A 20,900-nucleotide genomic window follows, 5' to 3' on the forward strand; every position below is an offset into this window, starting at 1 on the left:
TATATTCTGGCATAGATATTGAATTTTTTTCCTTAATACTGAATGTACCTGGCACAGAGCCTAGGATCATCTGCTGTCAGAGGATGCCGCAACACCCAACATCCATAATATACCCATCGACACAAGAGTACACACTGATATACTGTAGAAAACATTTCCTGACAGTGGGATAAATAAAAAATGTGACGCATCAAAGGGCCGGTTCACATCAGCGTTGACTTTCTGTTGAGGGGGTTCCATCGGAGGTTTCTGTCGGGAGAACCCCTCAACAGAAAGGCAAACGGAAACCTTGGCTTCCGTTTGTATCACCATTAATATCAATGGTGACTGAAACATTGCTAATGGTTTCCGTTTGTCAACATTCCGTCAGGTTTCCATTTTTTTGACAGAATCGATAGCGCAGTCGGAATGGTGATGCAAACGGAACATTTGCCTTTCCGTTGAGGGGTTCTCCCGACGGAAAACTCCAACGGAACCCCTCAACGGAAAGCCAACGCGGATGTGAACAGGTCCTTAAATCTATTCTCTGGGATATACCTAGTTAATAATGTCAAGAACGTGCCACTAAATGTAGAACGATTTGAAAGGCTCAAAGAGTCCATTTTAATCTTTACCAGTATAAAGAAAAGTAAATGTCAGTGATAAACTTGAAAACCTATACCTTTTAATAATCAAAAATGCACATACAGGAGTAGATAGCGGATTTGCCGTAACAAATTATTTGCAAAATAATTAAAGTGTTTTCCATCCACATAGGCATTTTTTGAGGCAGTTCCCACAACAGTGATATTTGGGGGGTGGGGGTCCAACTGCTGGAACACCCAAGGATCACCATTAACAATGGCGGAAACATTTCCCTAAATCTAGTATTACCTGGCACCAAACAGGCGGAAATGTATGTATGTATGGTCATGTTGAATCCTGCAGAGCAAGGTCCTTTGTAGTGGCTCTTCCCTCAGAGGGAGGATCACGTGCGATATCTAGATCTCATTAGCCTTCTTTGTTTAAAGGGGCTCTTAAAGATATATAGATATATATTAGGCGGCCTGACGAAGCCGGTCCTAGGCGAAACGCGCGTCGAGGCGTCCTGTTTCTGTGCCACATCTCATTACGTCCTGTTCCTCCACCATGTCTTTAGGTATGCCTTGCTACTTTTATTATTAGTGATCGCTGCTATTGTGTTAGTTGACTTATGTAGGCTTTCTTACACATTATCCAGATATTTGCATTATAAACACTATGTAGTACTTGTAGCTTAATCTGGCATCTTTACTTCTTTCATATCTATCAGATTATCCATTTGTTCTACACTTGGTGGTATTAGGCATGGGACATTCGTTTTTGAGATGGGTTATGTCTGTTTACCTCTTGGTATATTTACATATATACCTTTTTGATGCTGCTCTCCGTGTGACCATCTTTTTATTACATTCTATGTGATACCATGTATTGTTGTTGATAAAGATGTAAATTTTTTTTTACAATACGTGGCTGTTATTTGTGCTATACCATATATTGGGGTGTTTCTGCAGTTGTGGAGGACCCCCTGTTTCTTCCCCTTTTGAGGTTTTTTGTAGATTTACCCTTATTATTGGAGACATTGTCCTAGTCAATGAGGTTAAGGCCTCATGCACACTTCAGACACGGGTTTCACAGCCGTTTTTGACGGATCCGTGTGTCCGTTTTATCGGCTGTGTGCACTCCGTGTTTCCGTTTCTGTGCGCCGAGCATGGTACTGTCCAGGGTGCTGAAAGAGTTAATGGGCTGCACTGATCGGCGGTAACTCTTTCAGCACCCTTGACAGTACCATGCTCGGCACTCGGAAAATACAATTTTAATGTAACAAAATTTATTTTTTTAAATATATATATTTCATACTTACTTTCCTCCTGTCCGGCCTCCAGCGATGACGTTTCATCCATGTCGCCGCTGCAGCCAATCACAGGCTGTAGTGGCGGTCACAGGCTGCAGCGGCCTCTGCAGCCAATCCCAGGCTGCAGCGGCCTCTGCAGCCAATCCCAGGCTGCAGCGGCCTCTGCAGCCAATCCCAGGCTGCAGCGGCCTCTGCAGCCAATCCCAGGCTGCAGCGGCCTCTGCAGCCAATCCCAGGCTGCAGCGGCCTCTGCAGCCAATCCCAGGCCTTCCGTGTGCCTTCAGTTTTTTTGACGGCCCCATTGACTTGCATGGGCCTCACGGACACGGAATCCAGGACCAAAGTAGAACATGCTCTACTTTGGATCGGAACGGAGCAACGGACCGTCAAAAAAACTGAAGTGTGCATGGCCCCATTGAAATGAATGGGTCAGTGTGCTAGCCGTCAGAAAAACGGCTAGCACCCTGAAGGAAAAAACTGAAGTGGGCATGGGGTCTAAAGGTAACCTGACACCAGCATTTCACCTATTAAACCAGCAATACCTGGTGGAAGTGGGGGAAAATAATTTTTATGTAACCTATAATTATATTCTTAGTCGGCTCTGTACCTTTAGTATTCCATTTTTTAGTGTTCCCACGCCGTATGCTAATGAGCACAAGAGTCATATCTTAGTTCGAAAAGAGTTATATCTTCATTCCTCAAGCCTTTTCGAGTTTACCCCGCCTCCTTAGCTTTGATTGACAGCTCCTCGCCTCCCCACAGCACACACTAAGGCCCCATGCACACGACCGTGCCCGCAATCACGGCCGGCCGCCGACTGACAGCCGCATTTTCGGGCCGTGCTCACATACAAAGTATGGGAGCACGGCCCACAAAATGCAAAAGAACGGACATGTTCCATAATTCCCGGAACATTTCCACGGCACGGACACCATTCCGTAGTGCTACGGAAAGGTGTCAGCGTTCAATGAAAGTGAATGGCTCCGTTTTTGCAGACCGCAATTGCGGTCCGCAAAAACTGAGGTTTTTTACGGTCGTGTGCATGGGGCCTAAATCCAGCACTTGCGCATCAATGTCCTGTTCTGGTGCGTGCACACATCTGGACACCATAGCGGCGCATGCGCAGTAACTAGATTTGAGGCCCAGCCGCAACAGGAAAGGGTATCGGACCATACATGACGGGCGCATGCACACTATTTCAGACGAGATTTTGGCATTCAGAGCGGGAATTAGAAGAGGAAACAACGAGACTGACGGATTATTGCCATAAAAGGCGTGACATGTTTGCAGACAGTTATTTGCGGTCGGTGGAGTAGTTTAGGAGAGAAGATAACAGCAATGAACTTTTGACAGCAATGGCCAGCGAGGGGTGAGTAGAGTTCATTAGGAGAAATGATGGTGACGGGTTCCCTGTATGGGCATCTCAAAGTTGATCGAACTTCACCTTTGTGAAGTTCAGAGTTTTTGTGGCTTCCTCAACAAAACATCCTATTGAAAGACAAGAAGTTTAATTATGTTATGGTCACTATTTCCTAGATGCCCCCAACCTGCACCTTTGTTATTCTGTCAGGTCTATTGGTTAGGGTCCTCCCTCTAGTTGGGTCCTGCACCATTTGGGAAAGGAAATTTATATTTAGTGATTGATAGAAACCGGTTTCCTGAGATTAATGCCCCATGCACGCGTCCGTTGTGCCACCCGGGACGTTTTTGACGGCATCCGATAGTCTTCACAGACCCATTCACTTTAGCAGGTGAATCGGGTCCGTGAAAAATGGTCCGAGTCTCCGATCCGAGGAAAGATAGAACATGTCCTAGCTTTCCTCGGATCACTGACGGGACTCGGACGGCACACACGGTCGTGTACATGAGGCGCAACAGGTTTCAATTTCCAATTGTGATTTGCTGCCTCATCTATTTCCCTTAGGCCTCATTCACACGGCAGGGTTTCCCGGCCGGGTGCCGGCCGTTCATAAATCGGCCGGCACCCGGCTGCATTAGGAATAATAGACCCCTAATGGGGCTATTCACACGACCGATTTTTTGACGGCCGGGAAAACCGGCCGTCAAAAAATAGGACATGCTCTATTTTCGGCCGGGTACCCGGCCATCCTGGCTCCCATAGAAGTCTATGGGGCCGGGTAATACACGGCCATCACCGGGATGTGTCCCGAGTGATGGCCGGGTTTTCTGGCGCTTGCGCTCTATCTACTCCTCCTCACAGCGCAGAGTGCATGTGAGGAGGAGGAGGAGTTGATGCCATTCGGACGAATGGCTACGCTGTACACTGTGTGGCAGGGCCGGGGTGTACAGCAGGTGGAAGGGAGCGCTGCGCTGGCTCCCTTCCCCTGCTTGTTTTAAAAGCACCCTGGCCCTGCGACACCTTCGATGGCGCCGCTAGCAGCTGCTGCTGCTACTACTGTAGCGACGCCACTATAGCAGAGCGGGGAGGTATCTCCCCGCTCTGCTATGTGCTAGCCGTACTTTAGCTCCTTGAAGGATCGGAATCCCCGTGTTTTCGGGGCTTCCGCTCCTGGACAGAGCGCTTGATGTCTCTGTCCATATCTGGGCAGTGACATCAGGGGAAACTCCTGAAGCGGAATCCCCGAACACATGGGGATTCCCCTTCAGGAGTTGCCGCTGATGTCACTGTCCAGATCTGCACGGCAAAATGGCTGATTTTACCGGCCGACACTCGGGCGGGACCCGGTCGTGTGAATCCCTCCTTAGTAGAAATTTTCGGTGAATTCTGTTATATTTGGTGGCTTATAGCAAACCCCTAACAGTATTTATTACAGTTATTCCCTCCATGTATTTCTACCCATAGAGTCTTCACATGATCAATTCCCTTATGCTTCAGGCACATGACAGCGTTCGCCGGCCGAGTCGCATCAGTGATCCGTGGAAAGATAGGACATATCCTATCTTTCCACGGATCGGAGAATCGGGTCAGTTTTCACAGTTCTGATTCATCCTCTAAACTGAATAGGTCCGTGAAGACTATGGGGTGCCACTCGGATGCCGTAAACGGCCCGAGTGGCAATTGGTTGCGTGCAAAAGGGCTTACATACATCGTCCTGTAGTGCGAGCTGTAGACAGGACTTAAATAAACTGATAAACGGGTGTTAACATTCTCCTTGTCAATAGTAGCTCTAGGTGTACTCTCCTGCCCGAATGGACATTGGGTATGGAGACAAACTCCGGCACGCTGAGCAGTACAGTTGCCGTGTCAAGCGGAAGAGTACAACTAGAGGGACACTAAGTATTTAACAAAACAAACATCTCAGGAGAGCTGACAGACACTCTTCAAATAAATTCTATCAGAGTGTTAAAAGAACAGCAGAAGGACCGTGCGAGTAATCTCTAGAGATGGCGCATACCACAGGATGAGACTAAAAGGCAGTGGCGTAGCTATAGGGTTCGCAGTTGTGACCAGGCCCCTAAGCCTGGGGGGCCCACGTTGCTATACAGCATGCTTGTTAAATACATTTTCTGTGCCGTGAAGCCGGCACTTCCTGGTTACGGTCTCGAATTACGCCTGAAAAGACGGCTCCAATACGTCGACAAACATCTGCCCATTGCTTGCAATGGGTCTTACGATGTTCTGTGCAGACGAGCTGTCATTTTACGCGCCGCTGTCAAAAGACGGCGCATAAAATTACGGCCTGATATGGGGGCATTATACTGTATGGGGAGTTGATATGCGGGCATTATACTGTATGTGGGCTGATATGGAGGGGCATTATACTGTATGGGGGCTGATATGGGGGGCATTATACTGTATGGGGATCTGATATGGAGGGGCATTATACTGTATGGGGGCTGATATGGGGGCATTATACTGTATGGGGAGCTGATATGGAGGGGCATTATACTGTATGGGGAGCTGATATGGAGGGGCATTATACTGTATGGGGATCTGATATGGAGGGGCATTATACTGTATGGGGGCTGATATGGGGGCATTATACTGTATGGGGAGCTGATATGGAGGGGCATTATACTGTATGGGGGCTGATATGGGGGGCATTATACTGTATGGGGAGCTGATATGGAGGGGCATTATACTGTATGGGGAACTCATATGGGGGGGCATTATACTGTATGGGAAGCTCATATGCAGGGGCGCTATACTGTATGGGGAGCTGATATGGAGGGGCATTATACTGTATGGGGGGCATTATACTATATGGGGAGCTCATATGGGGGGCATTATACTGTATGGGTAGCTCATATGGGGGGCATTATACTATGGTTAGTTCATATGGGGGGCATTATACTATATGGGGGGCATTACACTGTATGGGAAGCCCATATGGGGGCATTATACTGTATGGGGAGCCGATATGGGGGGCATGTTACTGTATGGAGAGCCGATATGGGGGCATTATACTGTATGGGGAACAGATATGGGGGCATTATACTGTATGGGGAGCAGATATGGGGGCATTATACAGCATGGGGGCAGCTATGTGGGGCATTATACTGTATTGGGCAGTTATGTGGCATTATACTGTGTGGGGGCAGCTATGGGAGCATTATACTGTGTGGGGGCATTATACTATGGGGGCTGTTGGGCAAGGCGTCTGAGCATAGGCGCTCGCAGGGGTCTGATGATGGCGGTGTTTGGGAGGGGTAGGGGGGCCCAAGCTGAATTCTTGCACCGGGGTCCATGAGCCTTTAGCTACGCCCCTGCTAAAAGGCGTAGACTGAATTGTAGTGCCAGCACAGTAGTGATATCAAACACACAGATGGCTATACCATTTTGCCCAAAACTTAGAATTAAATTGTATCCACTCCATACTGGCGACCAGTGGCGTAACTACCGCTATAGCAGCCGTAGCGACTGCTACGGGGCCCGCGGCATGGGGGGGCCCGTGTCGCCCGTTGGCACGGGCCCCCACCATGGCCGGAGGCTCCGCTAGCAGCCGCTATGGCTGCTACAGCGGGACGCCACTGAACACTACGGCAGAGCAGGGAGGTATCTCCCCGCTCTGCCATTAAACAAAAGACATGTATCCCCTATCCACAGGATAGGGGATACATGTGTGATCGCTGGCAGTGATAGGGAGAACGGGGGACTGAAAGTCCCCTGAAGTTCTCCATCACAAACCACGGACTTCCGGGGTCTGTGTCGGCAGCTCCGTAGAAATGAATGGAGCGCCGGTCACGCTTGTGCGCATGCGTGACCAGCGCTCCTTTCATTTTTATTGAGCTGCGCAGACGCCGGAAGTCAGAGGTTAGTCATGGAGAACTTGGGGGACTTTCGGTCCCCGTTCTCCCTATCGCTCCCAGCGATCACACATGTATCCCTTATCCTGTGGATAGGGGATACATGTCTTTTGTCGGACACGCTGTAGGTCACATTTTTTTGGGAGGGGGGGGCCGTACGGCGTTCTCTACAGGGGGGGGCCGTACGGCGTTCTCTACAGGGGGGGGCCGTACGGCGTTCTCTACAGGGGGGGGCGTACGGCGTTCTCTACAGGGGGGGGGCGTACGGCGTTCTCTACAGGGGGGGGGCGTACGGCGTTCTCTACAGGGGGGGGGCGTACGGCGTTCTCTACAGGGGGGGCGTACGGCGTTCTCTACAGGGGGGGGCGTACGGCGTTCTCTACAGGGGGGGGGCGTACGGCGTTCTCTACAGGGGGGGGGCGTACGGCGTTCTCTACAGGGGGGGGCGTACGGCGTTCTCTACAGGGGGGGGGCGTACGGCGTTCTCTACAGGGGGGGGGGGCGTACGGCGTTCTCTACAGGGGGGGCCTGTAGGGAACGCCATACAGCCCCCCCGTAGGGAACACCATACAATCCCCCCTGTAGATAACGCCATACAGCCCCCTTTGTAGAGAACGCCATACAGCCCCCTTTGTAGAGAACGCCATACAGCCCCCCCTGTAGAGAACGCCATACAGCCCCCCCTGTAGAGAACGCCATACAGCCCCCCCTGTAGAGAACGCCATACAGCCCCCCCTGTAGAGAACGCCATACAGCCCCTCCTGTAGAGAACGCCATACAGCCCCTCCTGTAGAGAACGCCATACAGCCCCCCTGTAGAGAACGCCATACAGCCCCTCCTGTAGAGAACGCCATACAGCCCCCCCTGTAGAGAACGCCATACAGCCCCCCCTGTAGAGAACGCCATACAGCCCCCCCTGTAGAGAACGCCATACAGCCCCCCCTGTAGAGAACGCAATACAGCCCCCCCTGTAGAGAACGCAATACAGCCCCCCCTGTAGAGAACGCCATACAGCCCCCCTGTAGAGAACGCCATACAGCCCCTCCTGTAGAGAACGCCATACAGCCCCCCCCTGTAGAGAACGCCATACAGCCCCCCCTGTAGAGAACGCCATACAGCCCCCCCTATAGAGAACGCCATAAAGACCCCCTATAGAGAACGCCATAAAGACCCCCCTGTAGATATCTACCAAGGGGGCTGTATGGCATTATCTACAAAGGGGGCTGTATGGCATTATCTACCAAGGGGGCTGTATGGCATTATCTACAAAGGGGGCTGTATGGCATTATCTACAAAGGGGGCTGTATGGCATTATCTACAAAGGGGGCCGTATGGCGTTATCTACATGGGGGGCTGTAAAAAAGGCACTATCTACAAGGGGGGGGGGGGGTTGTGTGACACCCAGGGGAGGGGGGCCCCAGTCAAAAGTTTGCTATGGGGCCCAGTCTTTCCTAGTTACGCCCCTGCTGGCGACCATAAAATAGCGCTGTCCAATAACTGGAGCGTAGCTACATCTTCTACAGAGAGGGGCACAGGCAGAAGTGATGTATGACTGATGTCTTCCTTGACTGGCTCATTGTCATGCGACTCAGATGCCACCTCTGCCATAGATATTTTGCAATTTGCACGCCACTATTTGCTAGAGAAGTCTCTACCATGGTGGAACCCCTATAACTACCACGTCCCTACGGTACAAGTGGAACACTGGGGTATAGACTTTACTAAGTAGAATATCATAAACCAGACGGTAACTCAGGGTAAGTATTGCTTAGCAGTATAATATGGCCGATGTATACCTTCTCCCTCTTCCTCCTCATCGTTACCGCCGCAGAACCCAGGAGGCAGAGCAGGACCGATTAAATCCCGGGACATCTTGAACGGAGAAGGCAGCGAAACGTCATTACAACGCGCCACTGCTTCCGCCCTAAATTATGTCGCAGCTACAGCCACGACATTTATTAGAACGGACATATCTAGAATGCTAACTGGCTCAGCGCAATGATATGTGAACACTATAATGTGTACTCGCTGCATACTGCGAGATAAACACAAATACATTCCACAGACATGGTCGCTGCTGAAATGACGTATGCGTTCCATAGACAACCACGTGACGTGTGCTATGTTCGTACGCCGCCATATTTAATTCGGGCTGCCCGACTTTACAGAGCACATATGCAGTATATGATATCATATTTTAGAGATCTGTAGATATACATCAGTGTTGTATGAAAAGGCCGGCATCATGAACAGGAAAATACTATCCTTATTCTTTGACAAGTAGCGGGATTATTTCCCGTGTCATGACGCTATATGTCACCCGGAAGTGAGCGCCACATGCACGTTGTTATCATGGAGCAGCATGCGCCTTATCCCTCTCCAGTCCTCCGGCCGTCAATGTTTTCTACTACCGCTGCTCCCGGGCAAGCGGGACCTTGGCACCCACCCCCGAATACCGGGCCTCACGGACTGTGGTCCCCGGCAGCGCCACCTGGACCCTGGTATGGAGGATGGTATCAGTGGGGATCCCAGCACGGATATCAGCAGGACCCTCACATGCAGCAATATGGTGGGTGATAACAGGGCAGCATGGAGCAGAAGTTCTGCATGTAGAAGTGCCTCATACCCTGCAGTGCTATGTGTTACATTGTGCGCTCATGTAGTACAGGAGAAAAAGATATAGGGATTCATAGTCCCATTTTGTAGGCCAGGAAACATGGTGGCTTTTGGTGCATGTGAGTTGGGTACAGCTTTTTTCCCCAAAATTTTTTCATTCCCGGTACAATTATTTTATATATTATATTTTATAAGGCATCTACTCATTCCGCTGAGATTTACATTGCATGACAGGGGTGCAAATATAGACCTCAGCAAAATACATAAACCTAATCTACAAGACTAGAGCCCTTGCCCGATGAGTTTACAATGTAAGGCTTCTTTCACACCTGTGTCCGGGTCCCGTTCTGACGTGCCGTCGAAGAATTACATCAGAACGGAGCCCTGACTGAAACAAACGGAAACCATAGGTTTCTGTTTGCATCACCGTTGATTTCAATTGTGACGGATCCGGTGCAAATGGTTTCCGTTCAATGATTCCCTCAGAACGCTTGCACAACTGAGACAAACTGAAACCATTGGCACCTGATCCATCGCCATTGAAATCAATGGTAATGGGAACCTATGGTTTCCGTTTGTTTCAGTCAAGGCGCCATTCCGACGGAACGTCAAGATAGAGCCCTGACGCATATATGTACGAAGCCTTGGACTTCATGTACACAGCGGTATTATAGATTAGGTTTGTACATATGGGCCGATGCTGTGTACTGTATTAGGGAGCTGTTCTCCCCATGAGCAATGCCACTAGGGCACAGGACTGTGACTGCTTTTGCCTAATCTTATCTTACTTCCAGAATTGCTCCCGGACTGTGTCGCTTTGCAGCATAAGGTAGTGACAGAGACACTGACTTCATCATTGACTTCTTTCCGGCTGTGACTTCGTTTTTGTAAAATGTACACTTTAGGCTTCGTTCACATCTGCGTTGTGGCATCCGTTTTAGCAGATCCGTTTAAATAAAAAAAATTGGACAGACTGACTGGTGCCAGACTGAATGCAACGGAAGGTAAAATATGTTTGTTTTTGACAGATCAGTTTACCAGATCTGTAAAAAAAAAATCTGATTATTTTCTTTTAGTTTATCAGTTCCGTTTTTATCATCGGTTGAATCCGCATGCTTTCATTTTTCGTCTGCGCACGTGCAGAAAAAAAACCTGTTCCGTTCAGTGTGGTGCATAACTGATACAAACGGATGGCATATAAGTTTGTATCCGTCATTCATTAACTTCAACGTTAAAAAACCCAAAAACAGACAGCTCCTTTACGTCAGGTTTCCGTCATTTTTGACGGAAACAATAGCGCGGCAGACTACGGTATTTCTATCAAAACGAAAACCTGACAGAACGGAGCCTAAGTGAGCACAACTGATGCCAAGATAAAACCCATTGAACTCAATAAGTTTTTTTTGACTGAAACGTTAACTTCCGTTCTTGTGGTCCTCTGACGGATGCGCTAGAACGGAAGCTACAACGCAGATGTGAATGATTTATTGCAGCGCTCGCGACATGCTGTGTACGGAGTCCTAATAGAGCATATGGAAAAGGGGATGTCTTAATGAGATAATCTGATTTAACGACCGCAAGTTGAACAAAGTTTTTTACGAAGCTCTTGCTTGGTCTCTCGTTCTTGAATTTAGTACGAGCAGCACCGCTGTAATGTTCTAAAGGTAGCTCAGAAAAAGTTAGTGCAGTTATAACACCGCATACAGCTTATTACAATCCAAGGTCTACAGGCTCAACAGGAATATGAAGAATGTGGTTGATCAGACGCCGTAATTCTTCTACAGTATACATGCATCATGCAATACCATTGTGGTCCACTAGGAGGTGAAGGCATATTGAACACTAGGGGAGCCGTTACCTATAGCAATCAGGCTGCAGCTTTCATTAGGAAAAATAAGAGCTGGAAGGGGATTGGTTGCTATGTTCGACTGCTCTACTTTTCCTTGGAAGTAATTTTGATAAATCACCCCCAATGTGTTCAGTTCTCACAGAAATAGTGTAGACGTTGGAAGCGACCGCAACAAGTGGGCATTTTCTAGGCACGTTGCCTTTTTTGGGAATTGTCTGATACTATCATATAGAAAGTAAATTCCAGTTTTTTCACTTGCCTGCAAAAATTATATATTAATATATATTTTGTGCTGCAAGTGTTTTGTCATAGTATTTTAATGGGATATACGCTGTATGCCAACCCTTGCTGTTCTGCTGGTGACACAACTGTAGCATGTGAGACATTTGTGGATTACAATGGCATCCAAATTACCTCAGCAAGTCTAATGAGAAATGTCATGTAGCTCAACACTTCTATGCCAGGGTTCCTTTGTAATAAGTAATGGTTTTTGTTACTATGGAAGCCAGAGAGTGGAGCCTATGAAAGATGTATTGTTTCCATTAGACATGTAATATAATGGAACACCATTTCTTACTTCCAATTTCTGTCTTGTGTTATTTCAGGAGGGCCCAGGCATTATGGCCACAGTCAACATGTGCATGAAGGGAATGGGTGTCATGGAAACCAGGAACATAAGGTATAGTACATTATGTAATCCCGCATAACCAATCCATTGCTTTATTTTATATAATTACATTAACGTTGCAAATTTATCTATTATAAAATTTTCCTCATCCTCTCATATTAAGCTGTCCATACACTTTGGTTTTGAAGATTTTTATTAAGTATTTTTTGCATATAATAATAATAATACATTCCGTTTCTTCATAAAAACAAGGGAAGGCACATAATATAAGCCCACAAGGGGCAATATGTAGTAAAGCAAACTATATAAAGATTGCACATAGTATTGTATGTCGCATATGAACATTGCGACTTACATATTGCGACAATACATTAAAATATGTAATGAAAGGAAAAAAGAAACCCAAGACAATAGATTTGGTAATTCACGCATGTATATTTTGATACATATGGCATGAAAAATTCAGAGATATAAATGTCCTAGAAGGCCAGTGAAAACAAAATGCACAGGAGTTTAAAAGGATAGCGCTAGCATACGCCATAGAGCGGGGTGGATGTAGGAGAGATCCTAGATGCCCATAAACCGGTCCCTGGTATCGCTTCTGCTAGCCTCTATTTTTTCCAAGAGCCTAGTGTGATTAACCTCTTTTTTTTTTTTTTTTTCCCGACCACCGCTAAAAGAATATAATGAACGAACCTGCTGGCTTTATAGGAAACGCCAGGGGGGGGGGGGGGGGGGGGTTCTGTCCGTAGAACATCATTGATGATTTGTAAGACCTGCTTCCATATTCTAGTGAGAGCCGGGCAGGTCCACCAAATGTGTCCCCTGTTTCCACACATTCCCTAAAAAAAAGGTGGGGGAGATTAGGGTAAATGGGAAAAAGTAAATCTGATGTAAAACCCTAAGGGAATTACCATGTGCAGAGTGTGATTCTGACTAAACCATGAAAGTGCAGGGGGTAATCCATTTCCGGAAGTCTCTCACATTGTGAGATCAGTGGTGGGACTGATTCTAACAACACAATGTTTGTAAGGCCAGGATCACACATAGTTTTGATGCAGTTTTTGGCTCCTTTTTTTGAGCCAAACACAAGTGGACACCGCAGATAGGAGATGTGGTAGTTTTTTCTTTATATCTTAACTTCCTTTTCCACTTCTGTCTTTGACAGACAATATTCCAAACCCCCAATTATGAATATTTCAACGCCTTCCTGCCAGGGGCTTGATGGCAAGAGCAAATGATGCTTGTGACCAGGGGCAGCCCTGGGCATGTCTATGAATATGTATTGGAAATGGGCTAGTGAATACAAGCTTAAAGGGGTTGTCCGAGATACCAACATTTTTTAAAAAACTGTGTCATACATTACCCCTTATACAGACAACCTAAATAAAGCATTATTTAAAAAAAAAATTCTACTTAGCACATTTCTTCTTTGAATTTAGCACAGCTTGTTTACATGCAGTTAACCCCTTCCCGCACCTTGGCGTAACTGTACGTCCAGATAAGCAGTAACTTCACGCACCTGGGCGTACAGTTACGTCCGCGCTTTAAAAGTTAACCGCCGCGCGGCGCTACACCGCAGCGGCGGTTAACTGTGCAGGGTGTCAGCCCTGCTCTCCCCGTTGCCGATCAGCGGCCTGTCGCCGCTGAAATCGGCAATTAACCCCTTCGATGCGGTGGTCGATTGCGATCACCACATCGAAGAGGTTTACAGCGGATCGGCAGCCCCCCACATGTATTTGCGGGGCCTGGCGATCCTTATCATGGCAACCAGAGGCCAGACAATGACCTCCGGGTTGCCATGTACGGAAGCCTCGGAGGATCAGCCTCCGGCCGTTCCTCCTCTGCTTCCTGTCAGTGTGACAGTTACGTCACAATGACAGTTAGAACACATTACACTACGTGTGAAGTGTAATGTGTTCCAGCAGCGATCAAAGCTGCAAGTCTAAGTGTCCCCTAGTGGGACAAGTAAAAAAAGTTAAAAAAAGATAATAAAAATGTTTTGAAAAAGTGTAAAAATAAAAGTTATAAGTGATATAAACAAAGAATGCTTTTTTTCCTATAATAAGACTTTTATTATAGGAAAAAAATTAACACGTTAAAAAAAGTACACATATTTGGTATCGCCGCGTTCGTAACGACCCCAACTATAAAAATGTAATATTATTTTTCCCGCACGGTGAACACCGCGAAAAAAATAAACGAAAAACAGTGCCCGAATCACAATTTTTTGGTTACCAACCCTCCCAAAATATACAATAAAAAGTGATCAAAAAGTCGCATGTACGCCAAAATGGTACCAATACAAACTACATCCCGTCCCGCAAAAAACAAGCCCTTACACCGCTTTTTTGACTGAAAAATAAAAACGCTATGGCTCTCAGAATATGGTGACACAAAAATTAATTTATTTTATAAATAAGTGATTTTATTGCACAAACGCTGCAAAACATAAAAAAATGATATACATCTGGTATCGCCGTAATCGTATCGACCCGCAGAATAAAGTATAATGGTCATTTATAGCCCAGGGTGAAGGCCATAAAAAAAACAAATAAAAAACATTGTCAGAATTGATGGTTTTTGGTCACCTTGCTTGCCAAAAAATGGAATAAAACGTGATCAAAAAAATTTCTGGTACCCCAAAATGGTACCAATGAAAACTACAGATTGTCCCGCAAAGAATAAACCCTCACACGGCTCCGGTGGAGAAAAAATAAAGTTCTGGCTCTCAGAATATGGCGATGCAAAACGTGCAGAGTGTTCCAAAAGCGGATAAGATCGGGTGCCATTTATCAGTGCGACACCTGCCACATATCTACGGATTATTATTTATTTACTGCATTATTATACCCACTTATTATACCCTGATGTACCCCGCACAGATAACATATACCCTGATGTACCCCGCACAGCTTACATATGCCCCCACATTATAAACTGAAACACCAGTAAAACCCCAAACAGAACAACTACCAAGCAAACTCTGCGCCCCAAAAGCCAAATGGCGTCCCTCCCTTCTGAGCCCTGCAGCGTGCCTAAACACCAATTTACGTCCACAGATATGGCATCGCCATACCCGGGAGAACCCGGTTATTATTTTGAGTTATTTGTCTTCAGTGGCACAAACTGGGCATAACATATAGTGCACTAAAATGGCATATGAGTGAAAAATTGTAATTTTCACTCCGCACCATGCGCTGCGCATTAACCCCTGCGCGCACCATGACCTAGCATGTCGTAGTGTGGGGGGTGATGTATGGAGCGTCTCACGTAAAAAATAAAGAATTTAGAACGGCAAAATCGCTGTTTTTTTGGTCACCTTGGCTCTACCTAAAAATTTAATAAAAAGTGCTCAAAAAGTTGTATGTACCAAAAAGTTGCACCAATAAAAACGACCGCTCGCCCCTCAATAAATAAGCCCTCATACCGCTCTATTGACTGAAAAATAAAAAAATTGTGGCTCTTGGAACGCGAGGAGGAAAAAACTAAGAAGGAAAAGAAAAACATGGATCACTCCAGAAAGGGTTCATTACTTTCTAATGAAAAACCATTTATGACCACACGTGGGGTATTGCCGTACTCAGGAGAAATTGCTTTACAAATGTTGGGGTGCTTTTACCCCCTTTATCCTTTGTAAAATTGAAAAAAATGCAACATTTTAGTGGAAGAAATGTCGATATTCATTTTCACGGCCTAATTCTAAGAAATCCTGCAAAAGACTTGTGGGGTCTAAATGCCCACTATATCCCTAGATAGATTCTTTAAGTGGTGTAATTTCCACTTTTGGGGGGTTTCCCCTGTTTTGGCCTCTCAGGGGCTTTGCAAATTCGACATGGCACCCAAAAACCATTTCAGCTAAATTAGAGCTCCAAAAGCCAAATAGCGCTCCTTCCCTTCTAAGCCTTACTGTGGGTCCAAACAGCAGTTTATTACTACATATGGCATATTTCCGTAATCGGGAGAAATTGTTTTACAAATGTTGGGGTGCTTTTTCTCCTTTATTCCTTGTAAAAAAAAAAAATGGCTACCTTTTTTCAGAAAAAAAGTCGATTTTTACCTTTACAGAATAATTCCAATGAATTCAGCAAAACAACCGTGGGGTCAAAATGCTAACTTTACCCCTAGAAAAATTCCTTGAGGGGTGTAGTTTCCAAAATGGGGTCACTTTCCGGGGGTTTCCACTATTTTGTTTCCTCCAGTGCATTTCAAACGCGACATGGCACTCAAAACCATTCCAGCAAAATCAGAATTTCAAAATCCAAATGGTGCTCCTTTCCTTCTGAGCCCTGCCGTGGGTCCAAACAGCAGTTTATTACCACATATGGGGTATTGCTATAATCAGGAGAAATTGCTTTACATATGTTGGGGTGTTTTTTCTCTTTTATACCTTGAAAAAATTAAAAATTTCTACGTTTTTTCAGAAAAAAGTAGATTTTCATCTTCACAAACTAATTCAAATAAATTTAGCAAAAAAACTGTGGGCTCAAAATGCTAACTATACCCCTAGATAAATTCCCTGAGGGGTGTAGTTTCCAAAATGAGGTCACTTTTGGGGGTCTTTATTGTTTTGGCCCCACAAGACCTCTTCAAACCTGACATGGTACCTAAAATATATGGTAAAAAAAGAAGGCCCCAAAATCCACTAGGTGCTCCTTTGCTTCTGAGGCCTGTGTTTCAGTCCATGACCGAACTAGGGCCACATGTGGGGTATTTCTAAAAACTGCAGAATCTGGGCAATAAATAAGAAGTTACATTTTTTGGGAAAAACCTTCTGTGGTATAGAAAAAAATGTATTACAAATGAATTTTGTATAAAAAAAATGAAATTTGTAACTTTCACCTCTACGTTGCTTTAATTCCTGTGAAACGCCTAAAGGGTTAATACACTTTCTGAATGCTGTTTTGAATACTTTGAGGGGTGCAGTTTTCAAAATGGGGTGATTTATGGGGACTTTCTAATATAAGACTCTCAAATCCACTTCAGAACTGAACTTGTCCTTGTAAAAATCGCCTTTTGAAATTTTCTTGAAAATATGAGAAATTGCTGCTAAAGTTCTAAGCCTTGTAACGTCCTAGAAAAATAAAATAATGTTCAAAAAACGATGCCAAACTAAAGTAGACATGTGGGGGATGGTAACTAGTAACTATTTTGTGTGGTATTACTATCGGTTTTACAAGCAGATACATTTAAATTTAGAAAAATGCTAATTTTTGCAATTTTTCGCTAAATTTTGGCGTTTTTCACAATTAAATACTGAATCTATCGGGCAAATTTTGCCAGTAACATAAAGTCCAATGTGTCACGAGAAAACAATCTCAGAATCGCTTGGATAGGTAAAAGCATTCCGGAGTTATTACCACATAAAGTGACACATGTCAGATTTTAAAAATCGGCTTCGTCCTGAAGGCCAAAACAGGCTCAGTCCTGAAGGGGTTAAGGTCTGGTTTGTTGATCTTTCCTTGTTATGAAACTTTTTTCCCGTGCACGCTCATTGCAGGCTGCAATGAGCGTGCACGTACCTTCCAAGAGTTCACGTGAGCTGTCCTTGCTCCTCCCCGCTGACCTCCTTCACTGGACTTGTCTTCTTGCTGACATTCTTGAAGGATGGTGACCGTTCTCCCCCCATTATGTTTTTCACATTTATGTTTTCTTTCTCTTTTCAGGTCTATAAACCTCTTCATGTCTCCCTCACCCTCGTCCACCCTCTTCTATCTCATGTCTCTCTCCACTAAGGCCATGTTCACACTGAGTTTTTTTGCCGGAGGAATATCTGCCTCAACATTCCGTCTTGAAGTTTGCGGCAGATTTACCTCTCCCTGCACGTTGATTTTTGCGTCATTTTTCCCGGAGTTTTTTGTGCGCTGTTTGCGGTTTTGTTTGCCGCTTTGTTCGGGCAGTTTTTCGCTTAGTTTATCTTGGCGTTTTTTGCTTGTTTGTTTGCGTCTTTTTTTTGCTGTGTTTTCCGTTGCGTTTTATCATAGCCTTTTTCGCATCGTTTATCGTTTCTTTTTGGCGTTGTTTTTGCGGCTTTTTTTGCTGCGTTTTTCTCGTCGTTTTCCGTAGTGTTTTTCGCCCACGGCAATTGAGCGCCGCGGGCATAAAACAACGGAAATACGCTTTCTCTGCCTCCCATTGAAGTCAATGGGAGGTCAGAGCCGTAAACGGCCGAAGATGGAGCATGTCGCTTCTTTTTCCCACGAGGCAGTTTTACTGCTCGCGGGAAAAAGACGCTGACGCCTCCCATTGAAATCAATGGTACGCATTTTTGGTCCGTTTTTTACAAGTTTTGCTACGCTGTTTCCGCTTAAAAAAAAACAGGCGGAAACATCCCCGTAATTTCAGCCGTTATGGACGCCCTCGTGTGAACATACCCTAACAATGTAGGCTTAGATACAGGACCCCAGAAGATCTTATCCAGTTCAGGACCAGGCTATTTTGCGCCTTCAGGACCAGACACCGTTTAGCCATTTTTAGCACGTGTTCGTTAAATGGCTATAACTTTTTTATTTGTTGGGCTAACGACGTGATTTTTGCAATGTTTTTTCCGTAGACAATGCAGGTTTAATTTTTTATCGTTTTTATACACACCTTTTTTGCCATTTTAGAATTTTCTTTCATAAAGTTTGAAAATAATAGTAAAAAAATAAGCTTTTTTAAGTTTCAGCTATTTTTTTTTTGGTAATAACATAGTTTTACCCTAAAATAGACCTTTTATTTGTGATCGTCATTGTCTACCGTAAATTTTTATATATTACATGTCTATATTAGGGTACTAGGGTCAGCGCTAGCGTTACAACAATGATTGGCGGGGGGAACAGTATTTTTTTGGGGTGGGTATTTTATGTGTATTTATTATTAAAAATTTTTTTGCACTTTACTTTACTATTTTTTTTTTTTACTATGGTCTGTCCCCCAAAGGTCAGAAAAGACCTTTGGGGAACTTTATATATATATTTTTTCTTTCTTTTACACCATGTTTTTCCACTGTAACTGGAGTTGCACAGCAGCCCCAGTTACAGGGGAAATCAGCCCTCTCATAGTGACGATTGTCACTAATAGGGCTGTGCTGGGTCTAGTAAGACCCAGCAGCAGTCTGTCAGTAACGGCACATGGTGATCATGTGACCAGTCACATGATCACCGGGGGGAATAGAGACAGCGGGGCCGCTGCCTCTAGTCCTATACACAGCGTTCATTGAACGCTGTGTAAAAAAACATCAGAGAAGACAGAAGCAGCTAAAGCTGCTTCTGTCTTCTCCTCAGGGTCCCCGGCAGTCACTGACAGCCGGAGACCCGACATTCAGCTGCCCGATCGCGCGGGCAGCAAGTTAAAACCCGAGCCGTAGAAAGTCTATGGCTCGGGTTTTAAGGACCCGTCCCTGACCGCTGGCCGTAAAAATACAGCCAGCGGTCGGGAACCAGTTGTTAAACAGTGTACGGTGTCCCGCGGGCAGCAGATAACAGCCTCAAGGGCTGCATGCGACCCGTGTGCTGCATCGTGTTGTATAATTCCCTATCAAAGCCTACTATGTGTAGGCTTTGATAGGGGAAGAACTAAAAGTACAGATGCCACTGTACCTCTCTAGTCCGCAGGTGCCGTCCCTCTTCACTTTTTTCACTGTGAACACGCATAGGCGCGCTCACAGTGAAAAGATGCATAGGCTGGGCGGGCGGGCACCAGCAGAAACGACACGTCTCCAGTGACGTGTCGTGTCCCATCCGAGGTCTCGCTGGGGTGAGACCATGTGATCGGGATACGACACGACAGTGGAAGAGGAAGAATACGTGACGTCAGAAGACATGTGATCGGCAGAAAAGAGCTGCCAGAACGGAGAACAGAAGCAAGATTGCACAGGTAAGTATATTATGGAATACTTAATGTGTGCATTGTGTGTTTAAATTTAAAATAAAAATATATCTCGGACAACCCCTTTAAGGAGTTTGTCCAGGTTGAGGCTGTTTTTATTCATACTGATGACCTATCCACAGTTTAGGTCATCCGTATATGATCAGTGGGGGTCCGACACACGGATCAGCTGCCTCCGGGCGTCTGAAGCTATGCAGGGGTCGGTCCAGGAAGCAGAAGGCTCCGTGCACTGTATAGTGGCCATGCTGGGTTATTGCAGCTATGCGCCTATTCACTTGAATATGAACAGAGATGCAGTACTGCAACATGGCCACTATACAATGGTCAGATCCCGGATATCCCTTTCTTCATCTGGGTATGGGTCCCAGATTTGGGACTCGCATCTATCAGACATTCATTTCATATCCTGTGCATTTGCCATTAATGACAAAGATGGGAAATTCCCTTTTAAGGGTTTTAATAACATCTCCCAGTTGGTCCTCTGTAATTTCAGCCCCTGAAAAATGATAGCTTGTGATGTACGAGAGGGAAAATCAAGGGACTGTAGGAAAGCTGGTTGAGGGGGTTAGAAACCATCATAAATGCGATCAAGGTTAGTGGTTGGAAGACCGTCATGGCCTGTAAGTTGGTAGACTGCGTTAATGCGCGGGCAGGCCCTAAGTTTGCAACTTCTCAGGATAGTTAGACACAGGCAATCCATTATTGGTATACTAACACATTGCCCTTTCTGTTTTATAAGCGAGTAAAGTGCGGATGTAATTTTACATCCAACATTTCTCTGCGTATAAATATGTCTGGATGCAGCTGTAGCGCAATTTCCAGGTAGCCGAGTTTTA

At 45.7% G+C, this 20,900-nt stretch overlaps 2 protein-coding genes across 2 annotated transcripts in view; one reads left to right on the forward strand and one right to left on the reverse strand.

Moving 5' to 3' along the window:
* GPALPP1 (GPALPP motifs containing 1) overlaps nt 1-9,173 on the reverse strand; it is a 38,833-nt gene extending 29,660 nt beyond the window's left edge. The window contains exon 1 of the mRNA XM_075852269.1: nt 8,899-9,173. Within this exon, the coding sequence (XP_075708384.1) occupies nt 8,899-8,974 (76 nt within the window). The 5' untranslated portion in view covers nt 8,975-9,173. The remainder of the gene's footprint in view (nt 1-8,898) is intronic.
* A 77-nt stretch (nt 9,174-9,250) lies between these two features.
* Nucleotides 9,251-20,900, forward strand: part of NUFIP1 (nuclear FMR1 interacting protein 1) — a 36,444-nt gene continuing 24,794 nt past the window's right edge. Inside the window, exons 1-2 of the mRNA XM_075850235.1 lie at nt 9,251-9,671; nt 12,173-12,246. Coding sequence (XP_075706350.1) covers nt 9,416-9,671; nt 12,173-12,246 — 330 coding nt within the window. The 5' untranslated portion in view covers nt 9,251-9,415. The remainder of the gene's footprint in view (nt 9,672-12,172; nt 12,247-20,900) is intronic.

The sequence above is a fragment of the Rhinoderma darwinii genome, chromosome 2 (assembly GCF_050947455.1).
Source record: "Rhinoderma darwinii isolate aRhiDar2 chromosome 2, aRhiDar2.hap1, whole genome shotgun sequence".
Taxonomy (NCBI): domain Eukaryota; kingdom Metazoa; phylum Chordata; class Amphibia; order Anura; family Rhinodermatidae; genus Rhinoderma; species Rhinoderma darwinii.